At 40.3% G+C, this 17672-nt stretch overlaps 1 protein-coding gene across 1 annotated transcript in view; it reads right to left on the bottom strand.

Moving 5' to 3' along the window:
• cntnap2a (contactin associated protein 2a) overlaps positions 1 to 17672 on the bottom strand; it is a 297644-nt gene that overhangs the window by 128826 nt on the left and 151146 nt on the right. Inside the window, exons 4-9 of the mRNA XM_070985592.1 lie at positions 17221 to 17368; positions 10694 to 10746; positions 10381 to 10531; positions 9124 to 9308; positions 5063 to 5206; positions 3606 to 3867 (exon numbers count right to left, since the gene is read on the bottom strand). Of these exons, the coding sequence (XP_070841693.1) occupies positions 3606 to 3867; positions 5063 to 5206; positions 9124 to 9308; positions 10381 to 10531; positions 10694 to 10746; positions 17221 to 17368 (943 nt within the window). The remainder of the gene's footprint in view (positions 1 to 3605; positions 3868 to 5062; positions 5207 to 9123; positions 9309 to 10380; positions 10532 to 10693; positions 10747 to 17220; positions 17369 to 17672) is intronic.

Below are 17672 nucleotides of genomic sequence, written 5' to 3'. Positions count from 1 at the left end.
CACAGCCTAGTGGACGCATAAAATTAAATATTCTTCTCCATCCCTTCTCCAAAAGAATAAAATTTATTTCCATTTCCCTCCTCTGATTTATATATTTACATGCTGCAGAATGCCATTGACAAAAACATTTTCCTGAACTTCCTGCAGTATCTATTGAAATCATTTCATTGCAGACCGTGTTTTTTCTGTCAGGATTCAAAGCTCTGGAATGCCCCCTTGTGTATAATAATTAGTAAAGCCTTTTATGAACCAATTTAGAAATTTATCATCAGATCTATTTGGAGCAAATTCTGTATTGTAAGCACGCCACCACAGCAGTGTTGATGAGTCACCTACTCCACAAAACTGTACCGTCTCCTGCCAGGTTTTCAATGATATATTAATCCAAGGGTTATCTTTGTTTACCAACTAATTTTGAGATATTTTAAGAAATGCTGATACACAGGGACATGATTGATTCTGCATCCAATTTCAATTTATATTTTCTTCTACTATGGTTCGGTGGATTGTAATTAAATGTGATTACCAGAGTTTTCTGTATAATAAGCTTAAAACACGAGAGTGTCGCATGCTTATCAAGTAGATTTATCAGTTTTGGGAGTGACTATCCCCTTAATATCAGTGTCTCGTCAGATGGGTTGGCTTAAAGGTTCTGTAAACAAGGAGAAGAGGAGGCCCAGCAGCCTTGTCTTATTAATCGTTCCAGGATGAATGAATTTGATGAATCGCCATTAATATTTATCCTTGTGGGTAAACATTGTGCTTTAAATGCTTTAATGATAGACTTATACTAACGCTTAGTATAAGACGGACCATTTGACTGAGTCGAATGCTTTCTCAGTGTCAAAACCCATAATGGCTGTTTGTATTTCCTGTTGTGCGACTTGTGCGATGTCTACTAATGTGTTGATATTATCTTGTCTTTGTCAGATGAAACCTGTCTGGTCTAAATGGATGAGTCCTGTTCTTCTAGACATCATGGAACAATTTATAGTTCACATTTAATACACTAATGGGACGATAATTACCACAATCTTATCGTCTCTGCCGTCCTTTGGTATGACAGAAGAGATTGCATCCCTGTTGCACTTAAAGGCTTTCAGTAATGTTGGACCCAATTGTTCCCGCATTGATTCAAACCACTTGGAAGGGACGGATTTATAAGCTTTTAGCCTCCCAATTACTGAGTATAATTCCCCTTTTATTTTAATTATCAATTTTTCATTTTGTTCCTTAGTAATAGGACGGTTCAATGAGGCTAAACATGACTGAGTCTGAAGGTCGTCATGAATTTGTGATTGGTGTGATTTATTATTTACTTTTTGAAACTCTGTTGGATTCTTTCTACTCTTGTCTCAGAGTATCCTGAGTCAGGATTTCTTCTCTTGTATATTGTATTTTTTTTTGTAAAATGTAAGATAAAAATTTCAAAGATTTCCCTCAACTTTCAAAACTTTGTTTTTTGAATAACTTTTTTTGTGTTTCTCATGTCTGTATTGCATCTATTTCATTCGTTATTTTTGAAATGTTTGATTTAGCCTCTTCATTCAAAGTGTCTATGTGTTTTTATCTGTCCTCCAGATTCTGAAGCCTTTGCTGAGTTTCTTACTATGTGAAGTGATAGCTTTTATTTTTCCCCTAATTACCAGTTTAAGTGCTTTCCGAAGCACAGATGGTGTCACCCCGCCATCGTCATTCAGATGTCGCTACATTTTAATTTTGTTTTCCAAATTTTCTTTGGTCTGTGGATTATTCCAAATATCTGAATGTACATCTGACTTACTTACTATTGAGATACAGAGACATACATAGAAGACGACATTCTGACAGAGCGATCGGAGAAGTATCACACCGTCCCGTTGTATTAAGTCTGTTCAGAATGAAAAAATAATCTATCCTGGACTGCATGAGGTCAGAAGCAGTGAGTGCATAACCCCCATTTCCACTGATTAAGGTACATTTAAGTCTCCTCCACAAATTAAAATCCTCTGGCTTTTTGTTGTCTGTCTTTCAAGCGTTTGTCTATCGACAGACCGGGTCCTATCTGGGGGAACATACACATAAATGTTTGAAGGCTATTATGTTTAATTTGGTCACCACGCTGACAAGCTATTTGAATTTTATACTTCTTTAATTCTAGCAGAATCTTTCCTCTTTTAATAGTATTGAGCATCCCATTAAGGTTAAAAGAAGCTACTCTTATAGGTCTACTTTGCATTTAAGTATCTCAGCAGCAGCATTCCACAATCTTAAACTTGAGAAGCTTTCTCCTCCCTGCAGGAAGTGACAGAGTAAACAACAGTTGAACATTGAACAGAAAGAACATAACAAGGGATTATCATATTTAGCGTCATTATTTAGTGTGACTTCCAATACAGAGATATCTTCTATGACCCTAGCTGAGCCTATTAAAAACAGACCCAAGGGAAAGCAGCTCTCCTGAGACTGAGCCTTTGCTGAGGAAACTGTAGTCCCATCATGTCCCTATCATTATTCTTAGTGTATCTACCAGCTTAATAATATTTCCATTATCAATGGACTCACTCACCAACCTTCGGACTTCTGGAAACAAATTAATGGGGTGTCCTTGAGAGGAGCAACGCAAGCAAAAAAGCATGTCCAGTCTTTGAAGTTGGGGTTCCTCAAACGGTTTGCAGTTTCTCCTTGAAGTTCACTTCTCAATTAGTGCGGGATGTGCATCTCCTAGGTTTGCTGTCACAGTTGTTCCAAGGGTTTGGTGATCTCCAGGGGGAGTCACCTGCTCCACACTCTCATAAATTTGGGTTTCATCATAATGTTTGACTCTTAGCCATGCTGGATGCAGGGTTTGGAACTGGATTTGTCTGTCTTCCATAGCTCTGTGTATTCCTTTTGGGTTAGGAGAATGCGTGGTGCATGGTCATGGTCCAGGTTTATCCACTTCTCTTGCCAGGTAAATCGTTTCTTTTGCTTATGCCAGATGGAGTATTGTTTCTGAAGCTGAGCAACTTTGCCAAGATAGATCTGTGTTGTACATCCTCTGGTGGCTGAAGTCCGAGTTTGAATCGGGTTTTGTATTTGGGGAGTTTTTTTTGTCAGGTTTGTCACAAAGCAGATGCCTCCCTCAAGAACTCAGTATATCCCCATGTTCTCAGACCTGGAACGTCTCTCCTGGTCAGTCATTTTGGCATCTTCTTCGATTTGTATGCATTTGAACTTTGTTTATTAGCACACAGTGCTAATTCTTTAAAAATGAAGTTTTATTGTGGAATTCTATGATAATATAACAACTTAGAAAAAATATGCATCATCAGTGTTGTAAGTCTGTATCACAGGAGATCCTTAGATGTTAAAAATATAAAAACGTATTTGACTGACTATATTAAGGGAGAGTAATGAATCAAATAGATTCAAGAAAAGAAATTTTCTGACATTCAGCCGACAAACAACCAGCCAGAGAGCATGAAATGTAAGCGAACCACAAATGACATCAGAGATCATTATTGTCTTTCTGTAATATATATGGTTAAATTGCTTGTTTCCATATAATGTATTACTTGCATGTATTAATGACACTGATGATAAGAGTTTATCACAGCTGTAGTAGAATAAATAAATAAACTTACCTGAAGATAGGTCCACCCGGTTGTTGCTGGTCGCCTTCGTCACGTTGATATGAACAACGATCTTGCTGTCCTCAAGGGAGATCTCCAGGGTGCCATCATCAAGATTACTGAAGAGGAGGAGTCCATCGGGGTTCCACGTACGAAACTGGAAGCTCACAGATATTGTGTTGTGATTGGCTCGGCCTGGCAGCTGCAGGAAGCTGGTGGCATTGAAAAAGACCGGGAAGGTGTGGGTCTCCACGCAGGAGAAGGACAGGTTACGCTGTGAAGACAGAGATTTAGAGAGACACCAACAAAGAGAAATAATAGGTTATTAATTGGTCCTCAAAGAGAAAAGTTAAAAGCAAAGCTAGTCCCTTGAAGGTGGGCTTGTATGTGAAGTTGTTTGAGTGTTTCAAATGCCCCAACACTTTAGGAAATCATGTATCTATTCACCAGGCTTTTGTTGTTTTGAATCTAGCCTCTGCATGTTTACCTTCAGATGTTCCTGACTGAAGCTGGATTCAAAGACTGTTGTTGCTTGCACACATTATAAAATATGTCTCCATTCAGCTCACCCTGTCTTTTAAACCGGGGCTGAACAGTAACCTGGGTGATGTTTGGGCGATGGTGGAAAACAAACACTACTGTGGAATTTAAGCACTAATTACCATTGAGCTTCTCCAACCTTGTGCTGATAATTAAATCAGCTAACACTCAATACTGAGCTGGCTTACCAACTGAAGATTATTCCTGATTGCCTCAGCCTGTTTATGTGTGTGTGTTTCTGAAATTTGATCGCACATCTGTTTTGATTAGAAAAGAATGGCAATGTGAGTCATCTGTGAGAGGTGCAGTTTTAATGAACTTGATTAGTGCCTCCATTTGTTCAATCAGCTCACCAGAGATCGAAGAAGATACACTGGCCGTCCAATGTTGAGGAAGAACAGGAGATGAGGGGAGACGAGAACTCTGAAGGCTGTTCATTAGCTAATTTTAAGGATGGCAAAACACTTAATGTGCTGAAGTTACATCCAGCAGTCACACAGAGCGCCGTGTGTTTGATGAGGAGACGCAACGCATTTAATATCTTCCTCATTCTGTTGAGGTAAGTTGAAAACAAACTTCACAGTCGTGAGAGGCAGAGGCAGTGAGATTCTGTCTCTGTGCTGTAGGTTGCAGTGAAAAGGCAGCCATGATATCAAGACTGGAGACAAACACATGGAGAGGCCACTGATGGGGCAGCTGCATCTGATTAATTATGAATCTGTTCAAATATTTTGGTACAGTGAATAATTTGACCCCCTCACTCAGGTCAGATGCAGAGTTAGTGTGACAATAATGAGCATGTTCAGTGTTCAGCTGCCTTTATAAGCTTGTTCTTTCAAGCTCTTCATATTTCGTTGCAACTGGGTTGTGTTGTCTTCATATGTCAATGAATATGAGGGCATCTTTGTGAGCATGCGCAGTTCCCTTACAAAGCTGGAGGTGTCTAGCTTCTTTCGTCTGGCCAGGTCCGTAATGTTGTCTCCATTGTAGTTGATGCTCTCCATGCAGCCCTTAAAGTTCTTCCTCCCTCCTCCCACTGGCTTCCCACTGTATGGCATCCCCCCGAAGCTCAACTAGAGAAAAACAGAGGGAAAAGAGGTCAAAATGAGATGGATATTGGAAAAAAAAAAAAAAAAAAAAAAAAAAAAAAAATACAGATTAGGGCTTCTTTTGATTAGCTTCCCCTTCCACTGCTAGAACACTGCAAAAAGCTGAACAAATGTAACATAAAAGGAAATGTGCTATTCTGGCATTATTATTCAGTCATTCCTCTTCTGAACGGGGATTACAGTAGCAACAGACAAATGTCTAATGAGGAAAATTGCAACAAATCCTGAAATAGGCTTCAAATTCACTCTACAATTAGGCCCAGTGTACAATTTCTACATATGCTTTCATGTCAAACAAAGAAGAATCATCCACTATTCATGGTAAAGAGAGTCTTTCAATTGGGGAGTAAAACTGGACAAACCAGGAAGTATCTAATGCACTTGAATGAAGTGCTATAGAGGGTCACAGCCACATGTGGTAACAGATGTAAAAAGTCTTAAAAGGGCGCATTTTATCTGTTTTGGATAATGTTGGCCTTTTGTGTGCAGAGGAATAACCAAGAAGTACATGCAGCTCTACCATGCAGTGAACATGATCCACTGATCAAATTAAGAATATAAGGGCAATAAAAATAAAAATGACAAAATCAAGATAACATCTTTTCAGAATGTGATGGCATAAAAATAGGCTTATGACAGATATTGTAATCTTTATGCCAGTCTTATCTGTGAATGGAAAGATGGATGGCCCAGGTCTGATCGACGGTCAAAAACTTAGTTTCACATTTTCACACCTGATAGCAGTGTACTAGAGATATATGCATTACATTTATTTATATAATCTGGCCACTGAAGCGGTGGGGATGGCATTAAAGAGAATAAAGTGTTTTGTGGGGAACAGATGCGATGAGAAGACAACTGAGGCAAAGAGATGGAGGCTAATAAAGAGGCATCTGGTGGGAAGCGCTGAAGGACACAGAACTGATGAAAATGTAAACTGCGTTTCAAGTTCTTCTACGGTTGTACATGTGTTTTCTTTTTCTTTCAGACATAGACTGAAGGAAGCCAGGATGATGGAGGGTGGTGTGCAATTACCAGTCGATATGTGTCTGTCTATCTGTATGTGTGTATGCTATGTGTGTACGAGTGTGTGTGTTTGTATCTGTCTGTGGTGACGCTCCAATAGTCTTAGTAATTACTGCCAAGGGTAGACACAAATGCACCCGGATATTTAGTCTCCAGGCTTAAATGGGAGCAGAAAACGTACTGATGTGCACATGCACACTCACGCAAACACACACACGCATAGAGTGTGTGGACTAGATGGAGTACCGTGGCATACTTTGAGTAAAAGCTGGTGACAATTTGACTCTTTGTAGAGAGACTCAGATTGTAAACTGCCTGTATCCAGTCAGGGGCACACACACACACACACACACACACACACACACACACACACACACACACACACACACACACACACACACACACACACACACACACACACACACACACACAAAACCTCCTGGTTGACCCCGTTGTACAGATTTCCCTAAAGATCCCTTAATTCAACAGCTTTGGTTTAATTGGACTGTGGTTTGTCCGGCCCCATTTCTCAGCATCCTACTTAACACTGGAATGGATCAGCCATATCATCAGTGCCTGCAAAAGGTCACACACTCCAACAAACGTATCAATACACACACACACAACAGATGCATACACCCATATATGCATTCACCGTGCACAGCTGCACATGCACATTACACACAAAAAAATGTCTCTCATATCCATTATGCATTCCAAAATCAATTTCCTGTTTTAAGTATTATTGGCTGAACTCTTTGCATTCCATTACTGACTGACATTAATTATGTGAGTTTTATGGATTAGCAATATCTAATTTCCTGTGTGGCATCAATGCACTGTACATACAGAGGAGGCCACACTTCCACCAGTAATCAGTAAAGCATGTAAGGACAAGGTAGAAGAACAAAGAAGCTGAAGAAAATACACAGAATCATGCAGAAGGACTATTAATAAATAAAGGTGAGAGTGTTTCTCACAGGTCTGAAATGATCAGGCAGCTCTGTTGAGACTCTCAGCATTTTGGGACAGTTCAGATTTTATCTGAGAACTGCTCACATTACCCGATGCAGTTTTCAGTGCTGAACATCAGAACTGCCAAAGGGTCCTAAACCAGAATTCTCACACACTTTTTGAGAGAACTGATGTTCATTTCCAGTCATTAAATTCCAACATACAAATACACAACACCTCAAACATTGATGAAACAAAGACTTCAACCTAGTTCAGGCTGACAGCTCAAGTCCAAAAGCCTCAAGACCGCACACTCCTCTCTTTGGAACATACATACATCCCTTCTTATCATTGTGGTGTACTTCAATCGTCAAAGCTCAGTCTTTTGCTACACTGCTGCCACTTTCTGCTCCTGTTGCTGCTGCTGCTTCACTCATATCCAAACATCAATCTGCAGGCTCTGCAGGTATAAGTTGACCTTGAGGGGAAATAAGTGTCATCAAGTTTCCTTGCGGGGAGTGATAAGGTCAGAGCATAGAGGCCAAATATCAGTGTTCTATATATTCTGTATTCACATAATAACCAAGTCCATGTGCGATGGTGACTGTAATATTCATAAACCCAAATACTATCTATGTCAGCCGCCACAGCTGCTAGCATACACTGCTGATTATAGTTGTGCATATAAGCTAAATCATTAGCCAGTGCTTTGCTGCAGAAAAAGCTTGTCGCAATACTTTAATATCTCTGTGTAACCCACTAGAGCATAAAAACAATTTTAAACTAAATGATAACACAAGTATTTAAGTAAATAAGACATGAGCTGTCACCTGAGGACTTTCGACTGAGTGTCTGCATGTAGGCTAGTAATATTACCATAAACCACAAACTACTAAGATAAAATAAACAATTTGTAAATGGAGCTGTTACAGATTGCGCCTTAATTAGATGAAAAGTCGTATATTTTGCGAATATGAACCAGCATCAAATGTAAAAATGTGGAGCAACAGAAAGGGACAAAACACAACATACATGACAAGTATATTGTAACTTTGTGGACATGTGCTTCTGCTAATTAAAACCACCAAAATTGCCTTATGTTTGCAATAAGGAGTGGGCAGAAGAGGTGGAAATGCAAACTTAATTTCATGCCAAAATTAGCCCCAAAATTGCACCGTGCCACCTAATCAGCATAAACACAGCCTCAGCTGCGCCACCCATCCACCTTGGCACGAGCGGGTTTGTCTGGAGCCAGGAAATAACCAATAGACAACCGCCTGAGGGAACTTGGAAAAGTGCCGCATTTGCGCTACAGCTGGCTTTGCGTCTTCGTAGGACTAAACAAATAAACTTCACTCAAACATTTGCTCCTCAAAAGTTAAATGACACACATTGTGACTACCTGCTAAATTAGACGGCTACTTAACGGATGCTGTGCTGTTACAGTTAACACCTATAATAGATTGAGAAAGTACGTATTCATCTGTTAAAATAAAATGAATATATTTGTTCTTTATACTGTAGCCAGTCACCTGTATAACAGGCAGTGGACTCAGGCAAAGCTGAGGTAGCTGAATAATTGAGCTGACATTTTAGTTATTCACTTCTTCCACGCTCTACCAGTTCTTTTTTCATAATTGAACTCGTGACAGCTGTTGAATCATTTGGCACCAAAAGGATTTGTTATTAACATGATGTCAAGCTGATGTGTCCTATAAAGAAAGCGATGAAGCACATGTTTAAGTAGCAAATGCACACAGCGGCATGTACGGCACATTTCCCTGTCAGCTCCTGCGTCTGTGTTTGGACACGTACGTATGTTATTACGTTTTTATGTTGCATTACCTCGTCTGTTTCACTGGGGTCTACCGTTCTCTGTCTGTACACTCAGTGCTTCTCACCTCATAGTCCAAATCGAGGTGGTCAAACTCTCCGTTTGTCCTGAAGTGCTGAGTGTGTCTGTCCAAAGTGAAGTTGACATTACGACGGTAGCGCTCAATCACGACTGAGTGCCAGTGGTTGTCATCCAAGAGGCTGCCAGTGGTCACAGAGGTATGACCCAGGATGGAGCCATACTGATTACTGCCTGCAATGGACAAATTCAAATAAGTAAAATATGTGTGCACAACAGTTGAGTGTGATTTACTCTGAAAGCTAAAAAGCAACACTTGAAATACTGAAGTGGTTTTAATCTATTTTCAATATACTGATTAATAAAGGCTAATGAACACAACATTAATTATTTCTAAAAGTATTCATTTAATTTCTCTGGCAGGGATTTGCCAATCGACTACACCTTGTCCATGGATTTACTAAATGTGTTTTACACATTTACATATAGTTATTCACAACTGTGGAATATATAGATATAAGCTTATAGGTTGACTCAGCACGTAGCACAAACTGAACACTGCTCTGTGAATTAGTTTCATGCGCTTGCAAATGAAGTCATCCTCACAGACGTGCACACAGAAAACAAATCCATTTCTTAATTTGTAGTTTTGGTACTGTTTTGCCAATAATGCACACGACATTTACTGCAGCAGCTGAAAGTGTTCTTATACAGTTATAGACTTCATTTAGTTGCAACACCGGGTACTTGAACACACCACTGCTGTTGCTTCTGTGCTGCAGGAGGGCATCCTTAAAGGTTACACCACTGCTTTCAGCATCACAGCTGGTCAAAAGCGAGTGTTGCTCCACAAGCTTATGGATTGTTGTGGCTGTTATTTACTGTGTAAAGGGTAAAATGCTGTGCCAGGACACTTTATCATTGTTCCAAGATAATGTTATCTTCACAGACATGACAATAATTATTATTATTACAAATGTTTAGGATTATTGTCAAGACTACAATGATGGTATGGTATGATGGTATTTTGCTCTGTCAACATGCTTCAAACACAATCAGCGTAGAGTGGCTGCTTCTATCAGACTGGATATTATATATCCAATACTTCAAGACTGCTTGAGTTGTACCTTGAGTGATATGAATTTAAAAAGATTTCTCTTTAACAGTTTGAATATTATAGAAGATAAAAATGTCTACAAATGATCATTCAAGAGAGCAACATCGAAACATTGTGGCTGGAGGGTCAGCAGAAAGCTTTGCTTTGCACTTTTTTTATCTAAATAAATGACGTGCACATCCTGCCTACCCAGGTTTATCTGCAGCAGCAGCTTTGCCTTGCGCAGCTCCAGAGTGATGTAGTCTCCCTGTTGGCCCTCCCCATGAAGAATCACACCTTCGCTCTCTGATGTCTTGAACCTCAGTGCAATCACATCCTTAATGATCTTCATCTTTTTCACCTGCACAAATGGGAACACCATGAATCTCACGTGCTTGTTTAACACCACGGGTGTTAAGCATAATAATTTTTAGGATCCAACCCACGTGTACTAGAATGATATTGACCACATGACTTAAGGTTAAGTTAGTGACATGGAATATTGAGTTAGTAAATTCAGTACCTTAAAACGATATGAGATTACACCCTGTCCATCAAAGTTGATCACGCCCGCCCCTAAAAAAGACAGATTAAAAGGTACAGAGAGAGAAAGAACAAAGTAGGAAACACAGGAAGAATGACAGTCAGAGACAGAGAGAAAAGGCAGGAATGAAATGATCAGTGATTAGAGAAGTGAATTGTAGTTGCAGACAGGAAAGAGTCCCTCATCTGTAATTGACAAAGAGAACACTAGCCTAAAGCCTCTTCTATGACTGGGTCAATAAATCTGTGTTAAACAACAAAATCATTACACAACATCCCCAAAACACAGTAAATTATTGTTTCCTGTAAGTTACATCAACAAGACACTTGTAAGGACAACAGAAATGCTCGTCATCTGAATATATGGGAGGTTTGTGCATTAACAATGTCATCTTTACAGGTTACTATTGCTGCAGTAGGAACATAATTGTTTTGACTGATATTGTACCCAATAGGCCTTTTTCATAAAGACATTTTGACAGTATGAAAAGCACAGGTGTAAGTAATACAATGAATGATGGCTGAATTCCATTTAGCTGCTTCAGTTTCAGGGGCCTGATATTGCGTATGCTGGATCTCCGTTAACTGAAAAGAGCGCAGCTTCCTTAATGCATTAACACCAGGGCTTTTTCCACCATGGCTAGTCAAAAAAGGCTTCCAGCAAAGAAAAATGTTTAGTTTCTTTAATGTTTGCCATATGCACGCAAAACAGATGCATATATAAAACAGTGCTGCAGAGTACAACACCGTTAATGAGAAGTGACACTTAAAAAAAAAAAAACACTTTAAGTTAAAAAAAATATCCAGTGAATGGCGTTGCATTGTCAATTGTCAAAGGAAATCTGTCAGAAATGATTTAATAAATGAATATTCAATATTCAACAAAAAGATGTGTGGAACACTGAAAAAACATGGTAATTGGAAGAGGTGTTGAAGGTAGATGTCAATGATACACCCACCAGGTGTTTTCACTTATTTTCAGCTGATAAGCTGTTGGGCTGAGCCAAAACTCTCTGCTTCAACCTGAGTAGAGCTCTAATCAGCCAGAACTGAAAACACCTGTGTGTGTGCAGGCCTGTAAAACATACTTATCTACGTGTATAAACATGTGAAAAGACCAACCCTGAAGTTACATATAAATCAAATATCTTCAGTTAACAAGCAGCAGGAACTGACTACAGATGAGATATTTTAGATGTAAAAATGAAGGTTTACACGTAAGAAAGAAAGAGGGCGGATGGAGACAGGAAGGAGGTTTTCAGATCTTGAGAAGAGAAATAAAGTGCAGGGTGTGTGTGCGTGCGTGCGTGCGTGCGTGCGTGCGTGCGTGCGTGCGTGCGTGCGTGCGTGCGTGCGTGCGTGGTGTGATTGGTCAGAGAAGGTAGAGAACAGTATACAGGCATCGGATCGTCTCATGCACGGTCACGTTGACCCTCAATCTTTCATGCTCTCTTGCTTCCTCACTTAGTAAACACACACACGCACGCAGCTACGCCAACCCTGTCCTTTCCTGATAAACACCTGCAGAGAGGGATTGGATAAAATTACATCTGTTTCCTTTGTTCCAACTTCAGTGCTTCCCAAATGATCCCATGCTGCCTCTCACTGGGTACAAATACATCTTTCCATCTCTTCGGCTGCTTTACGCTTCACTCTTGTTCTCACACTAGTTCTTGCTCTCTCTCTCTCCACTTTCATCTTTCTCCATTACTCGCCTCTCTTCTCTGCTCTTATTTTTTTGCTTCCCTCTTTAGTTTCCCCTCTTCTTTCTATCACTTCATTTGCTTTATTCCTCTCTCTCTCTGTCTGTCTGTCTCTGGCTCTCTCTCTCCGCCTCGCTCATCATCTTCTGTCACGTTTATGGTGGAAACCGTGGTGGTAGTTGACAGTTTTCCAATTGTTTTATGAGATATTGCAGATCTAGGTGTGCTGCTCAGAAAAGGGTTGCCAGCTCAGCTGAGTGCTTGATGTCATGAGGGAGATTTTATGGAGGATGGAGGGCTTTTCCACCACCTGCAGACCATTGTGAGATGCAGAGAATGAGAGAAAGAGGGGGAGAGGCTGACCTACTGCAATATGGAACAACAGGAGGTGACTATTGAATCTCTAGCCAGGGCAGCTGTGATGGAACGTGCAAAAGATGGTGAGGTTTTCAGACCCTGACCCAGGAGACCACACCATTTTGGACTTTGACCCAGATGGTGGTTTTCTACCAGACATGTGAAAACACAGAGGGTGATAGAGGTGGAGTTCAATGCGGAGCTTCATGATAGACAGCTGCATGTGGCAGCTGATATATTCTTCAAATATATGATACTGGAAATTGAAAATGAATTTCAAAGGATTACACCATATATTCATCATCATTATCCACTTCAAATGGCAAAATAACAACAGTAAGTGTAATAGTTACTACATGTTGTCCTTCACAGTAACTGCATCTTCAAAATGTGTAAACTTCAGATAATTTCCTGATTGGACATTTTATATACAAAGAACTTGACAGAAGCTGTTATACAGGATAGTGAGATGAATGAAAGTCTGCACAGACAGAGAAAAATGGCAGAGCAGGGCATGACTGACCAGAACTGACTGAGCACTTAATGAATCCAGGGTGTGTGTGTGTGTGTGTGTGTGTGTGTGTGTGTGTGTGTGTGTGTGTGTGTGTGGAGTCACGAGCCAAAGAGGCAACACTCCACAAAAAAGACTGTCGTTCCCCATAACACATAAATATGGAAACCATTAAAAGGGGTTCGAAGGTCCCTGCACCCCATGAGAGACACTGTGGCTAACATGAGCTTGACCACATGCACGCATGTCACTGACGTGTCCTGCTCGTTATTTTTGCTCATCAGCCACTGTAAAGCAATACCACTGAGATGCCAAAAGCAGGTCACTCACAGTATGACCTACCTGGACTAATAGGATTTGTACGGTTTTCTGATAATTGGAAGTTGTGCTTTAGCATTTTTTGACTGTTGGTAAGACATAATAAAGGCATGTAAGATGTTATCAATGTTTCTAATTCTGTTTCTAAATTATTCCAATAATTAGTAGATTTCTCTGTAATATAATACCGTACGCACTCCACCCTTCCCCTGTATTGGATTCATTTTTGGGATCTGTGCACTGTTATGTTTTATATAGGCTTACAATTACACAGTATAGGCTGTATTAAAGAGTGATACTGATTCACTGCCGGCTCCTGTCAGTCCATGTCGACTGCTGATTGGAGAGGAAACAGAAACATCGAGGATGTTAGCGTTGATTCTGACAAATAAAAACATGGTTTTAAAAAACAAGCGACATGTTGCTTAGCCTGTTCCCTGGCGCACGTGGCTGGTTAGGACATGCTCATTGGGAAAAACTGATGTTCACTCGTTGAGCCTGAAGGTTACAGTGATGCTCTTCTAGCTGTTTGTTTGGCCTGCTCCTGAGAAATCAATGCTATCCATAAACAAATCAGCATATGCACATTGCTTAGACTTGACAGCTGATGGCGGTGATGCATCATCCTGACAACCGATTTAGAGTGTTGTTGGCATAAATAGGTCACAGGTTGAAGGCAGATATGACATGCTTCCATTCTTTTGAAATTCTACTTGCATGAGAATGATTGCGTTTGTATAGAAAATTAAATTTGTACACTCTGTTTCTGTCTGACACCCCTTTCTCTCACACACTAGCTCTACTATTTCCTGACTCATCTATGAGATAATTGATTTTCTGTTGATCCTATGTTAATCAAAATGGAAATGAGCATGTAAATTCCACAGCACGGTGGATCACGACTCCTTTACAGCCTCTAGCTCTGGCACAGATACATACACACACAGGCCTTCATTGCACAGGCCTAGATGAGTCATAATATGGTATTGCATTTAATTATCATACATTTTCAAAACCCAGAATTACCATCTACAACCAACATATTTGGTGATTATGCAGGGAACATAACATCTATATTTATCTGCCTCCTTCTCCTCCTCCTACTACTTCTCTTTTGTGTTTTCTTCTCTCATCCTCTTTTCTTTTTCATCGCCCAACACTGTGCTTGGACTGGGAATCAGGAAAACATAGAAGAAGTTGATTCTAACAGAAGCGGAGAGTTGGGGAGTGAAGGATGGGTAGATGAGCAGACAAATGTACGAGTTCTCATTTTCTGACTGAATGCTGAAGAAAGGAGCAGTGACAGCGTAATCATGAGAGAGCACTGTGGGCTTCAAAACACAGCTGACAGACAACTCTGAAAGATGACGCACCCGGCCAGGGGGAGTGTGTGTGTGTGTGTGTGTACATGCGTAGGTGTGTATAAGTGTCTCTGTGTTATCTCTGATATCCGAGTTGTAAGCATGTGTTCACCTGATTGTGTATTTATTATTGTGTCTCATCTGACAGATGTCAAGGCGTGGTGGACAACATCCGTATCTGTCAGACACACAAAAACTCTCAGTACTTACTTGGCTTAGAGATGGATACAGTACGTTCTTCTCATAGTATTGTTGTTTACCTCAATCACTGTGTGCCAAATGGTCTGTCTGTTGAATGACAGGATATCAGGGCCAGACTTGTATTGAAATAATAGTCTTACTTTAATCCAAGACAGGGGACCAAGAGAGGGCCCGCATCTTTTTTTTTTATCACGGCTTATTTCATGCAGCTGAAACACATTTACATCTGGGAGTTAACCATAATCACAGTGTTCTCCTGCTGGCCCACAAGCAGCTCCACTGGAGCCGCTGCTGGCTAAGGTCACATCTGCAGTAGCTGTTGTTGTGGCAGGAAAAAAGCGAAACTCATTATCTTTTCCTGCATGGATTTTGCTAAACCTCAGTCTAATTCTACCGTTGGGGGATTCTGGGGTGCATACTCTCTGTCTTATTATATGGTATAGGGTGGGCTGAAGGGAGATTTTTGAGTTGTTTTTACCTTGTTTTGTTACCTGACAGCTGTAACTGCGTACAATAACACTTTGAACAATAAAACCTATTGAGCATCTTCTGAAAAATGATTGGATGACATTTTTATGCACAACCCTCCCATGCATGCAGATGGAAGCTAGTAGATACTAGATTTCAGCAGACCCATTGCAAAAACTCTCATAATACCTGCCACACTGTTTGAAGACTACCGACAAGTTGGCGGAGAAGCTGCAGAATAAATATTTCAAATGGAATATGCATCAAATCTAATCTTTAGTCAGACTTGGAGCATACTTACTTTTACATTTAGCAAGCTGGTGACACATAGACTGATGTTAGCATTAAAAACCATGGATCAAAATCAAATTTACCAACTTTTTCTGTTGACAGTCAGCTGGTAACCATTTCTGAATATTCCACTTCTAATATTGCAGGTATAGACTGTGTTGCAGGTATGCTTTGTTTACAGCTCACGTATCCGCTGGTGCTTGACAGCCAGCTTCAATGCTGTGTAAGTTATTCGTCATCCCCACTTTTCTTTCTCTGAAGTTGAGAAATATATCTTGTTGTATAAAAAATATATCATGCTGCATTGGACTGAGACTATCCATGGTTATCTTGCTATAATGAAGTTTTTGGAAATCTGTAAAAAGATCGCCTCTACCCTCTGTGTTGTCTTAAGCAAGCAAAAGACACTATTTTAAAGTTTAAGCGGCCTAAAATAATATGCCTTTATGAAAATGTCACATTAATGTGACGCTGTTAGAGAATAAAGGGGTAAAACCTTTTCAAGTCAAAAAATATCAGCAGTAACAAGCTGACTTTATTCAAGCACAGAAGCAGTAACAATTATTATCCCAGTTAAAGTTGTTTGTGAGTGCACTTGTGTTTTTGTTGGAGGGGACAGGTGATGGGAATAGACTGGGCTGGATTTCTGTCTTTTATTGTTCTGCACATACACGTGTGTGTCTGTCTGTCTGTGTTTGAGTGCATCTTGTAGTCCTTATCATTACTGACTTGTTTTTCTTTTAACATGAGAAGGAAATGAAACAAGGGAAATACAATCAAAAGGCTGAGGACTAACTGGCATGCAATACATGCCCGTGTATTCATACACGCAGACAAAAGCACTCACAGACATATACACACACAGTGTAATCGCATCACTGCAATGAAAGATGTACGTGTGTCACTACTAACAGTAATTTATGCAGAGCCTTAATTGAAAATTGTTATCAAAATCAATTTGGCAGCCTTTAATAGGATGAGAGCAAAGAGGCTGCAAGAGTCAGTTCCCTGGATGATACATTTGTTAGAAAGCGAGAGACAGTGTGTAAGTGTGTGTGCATCAGTATGTGTCTGTCAGTCTGTGACTGTGTTCTGCAATGTGTGTGTGTGTGTGTGTGTTCAGGCAGGTGTTATCACTGGGTTTGTGTTTGATTTCTATACAGAATTAGTTCATGATGAAGAAAAGTCCATTGTGACTTGACTGTAGCTGCCAAGCCATCGTTAGATGTGTGTGTGTGTGTGTGTGTGTGTGTGTGTGTGTGTGTGTGTGTGTGTGTGTGTGTTTGTCTCCACTCACAGTAGGAGCAGCCATAGACTTCTATGCGCAGACCAATCCGTCCTTCCTCACTCCAGTCCAGCGGGACGAGCCTCAGGAAGCGTGCCACGATTCCCTGCTGCAGCTCATGGCGAACTGCGCTCTCCGAGTTGGAGTTCCCAGAGAAGGCCTGTGAACACAGACACACACAGACACACACAATGAAATTAAATACATCAAAGCCACAAGCCTGCAGTCAAACAAGCAGCTTTGGGACTAGGAGCAAGAGCTTTTGTTCCACTCACCACATCCTGCCCTAAAGGTGCACACTCACAAAACACACAAAATAATTATGAGTCTACATATCTAATATGCTCGCCATAAGACAATCTAACTGCAGGGGATTTGAAGAGGAAATTGCATATTGTATTCACCTTGAAGTGTAAGACACTGCCTGCTCACATCATTTCATATTTAGACTGATTTCTGGGTCC

The sequence above is a fragment of the Chaetodon trifascialis genome, chromosome 18 (genome assembly GCF_039877785.1).
Source record: "Chaetodon trifascialis isolate fChaTrf1 chromosome 18, fChaTrf1.hap1, whole genome shotgun sequence".
Taxonomy (NCBI): domain Eukaryota; kingdom Metazoa; phylum Chordata; class Actinopteri; order Chaetodontiformes; family Chaetodontidae; genus Chaetodon; species Chaetodon trifascialis.
This window is presented reverse-complemented; position numbering and strand designations above follow the sequence as displayed.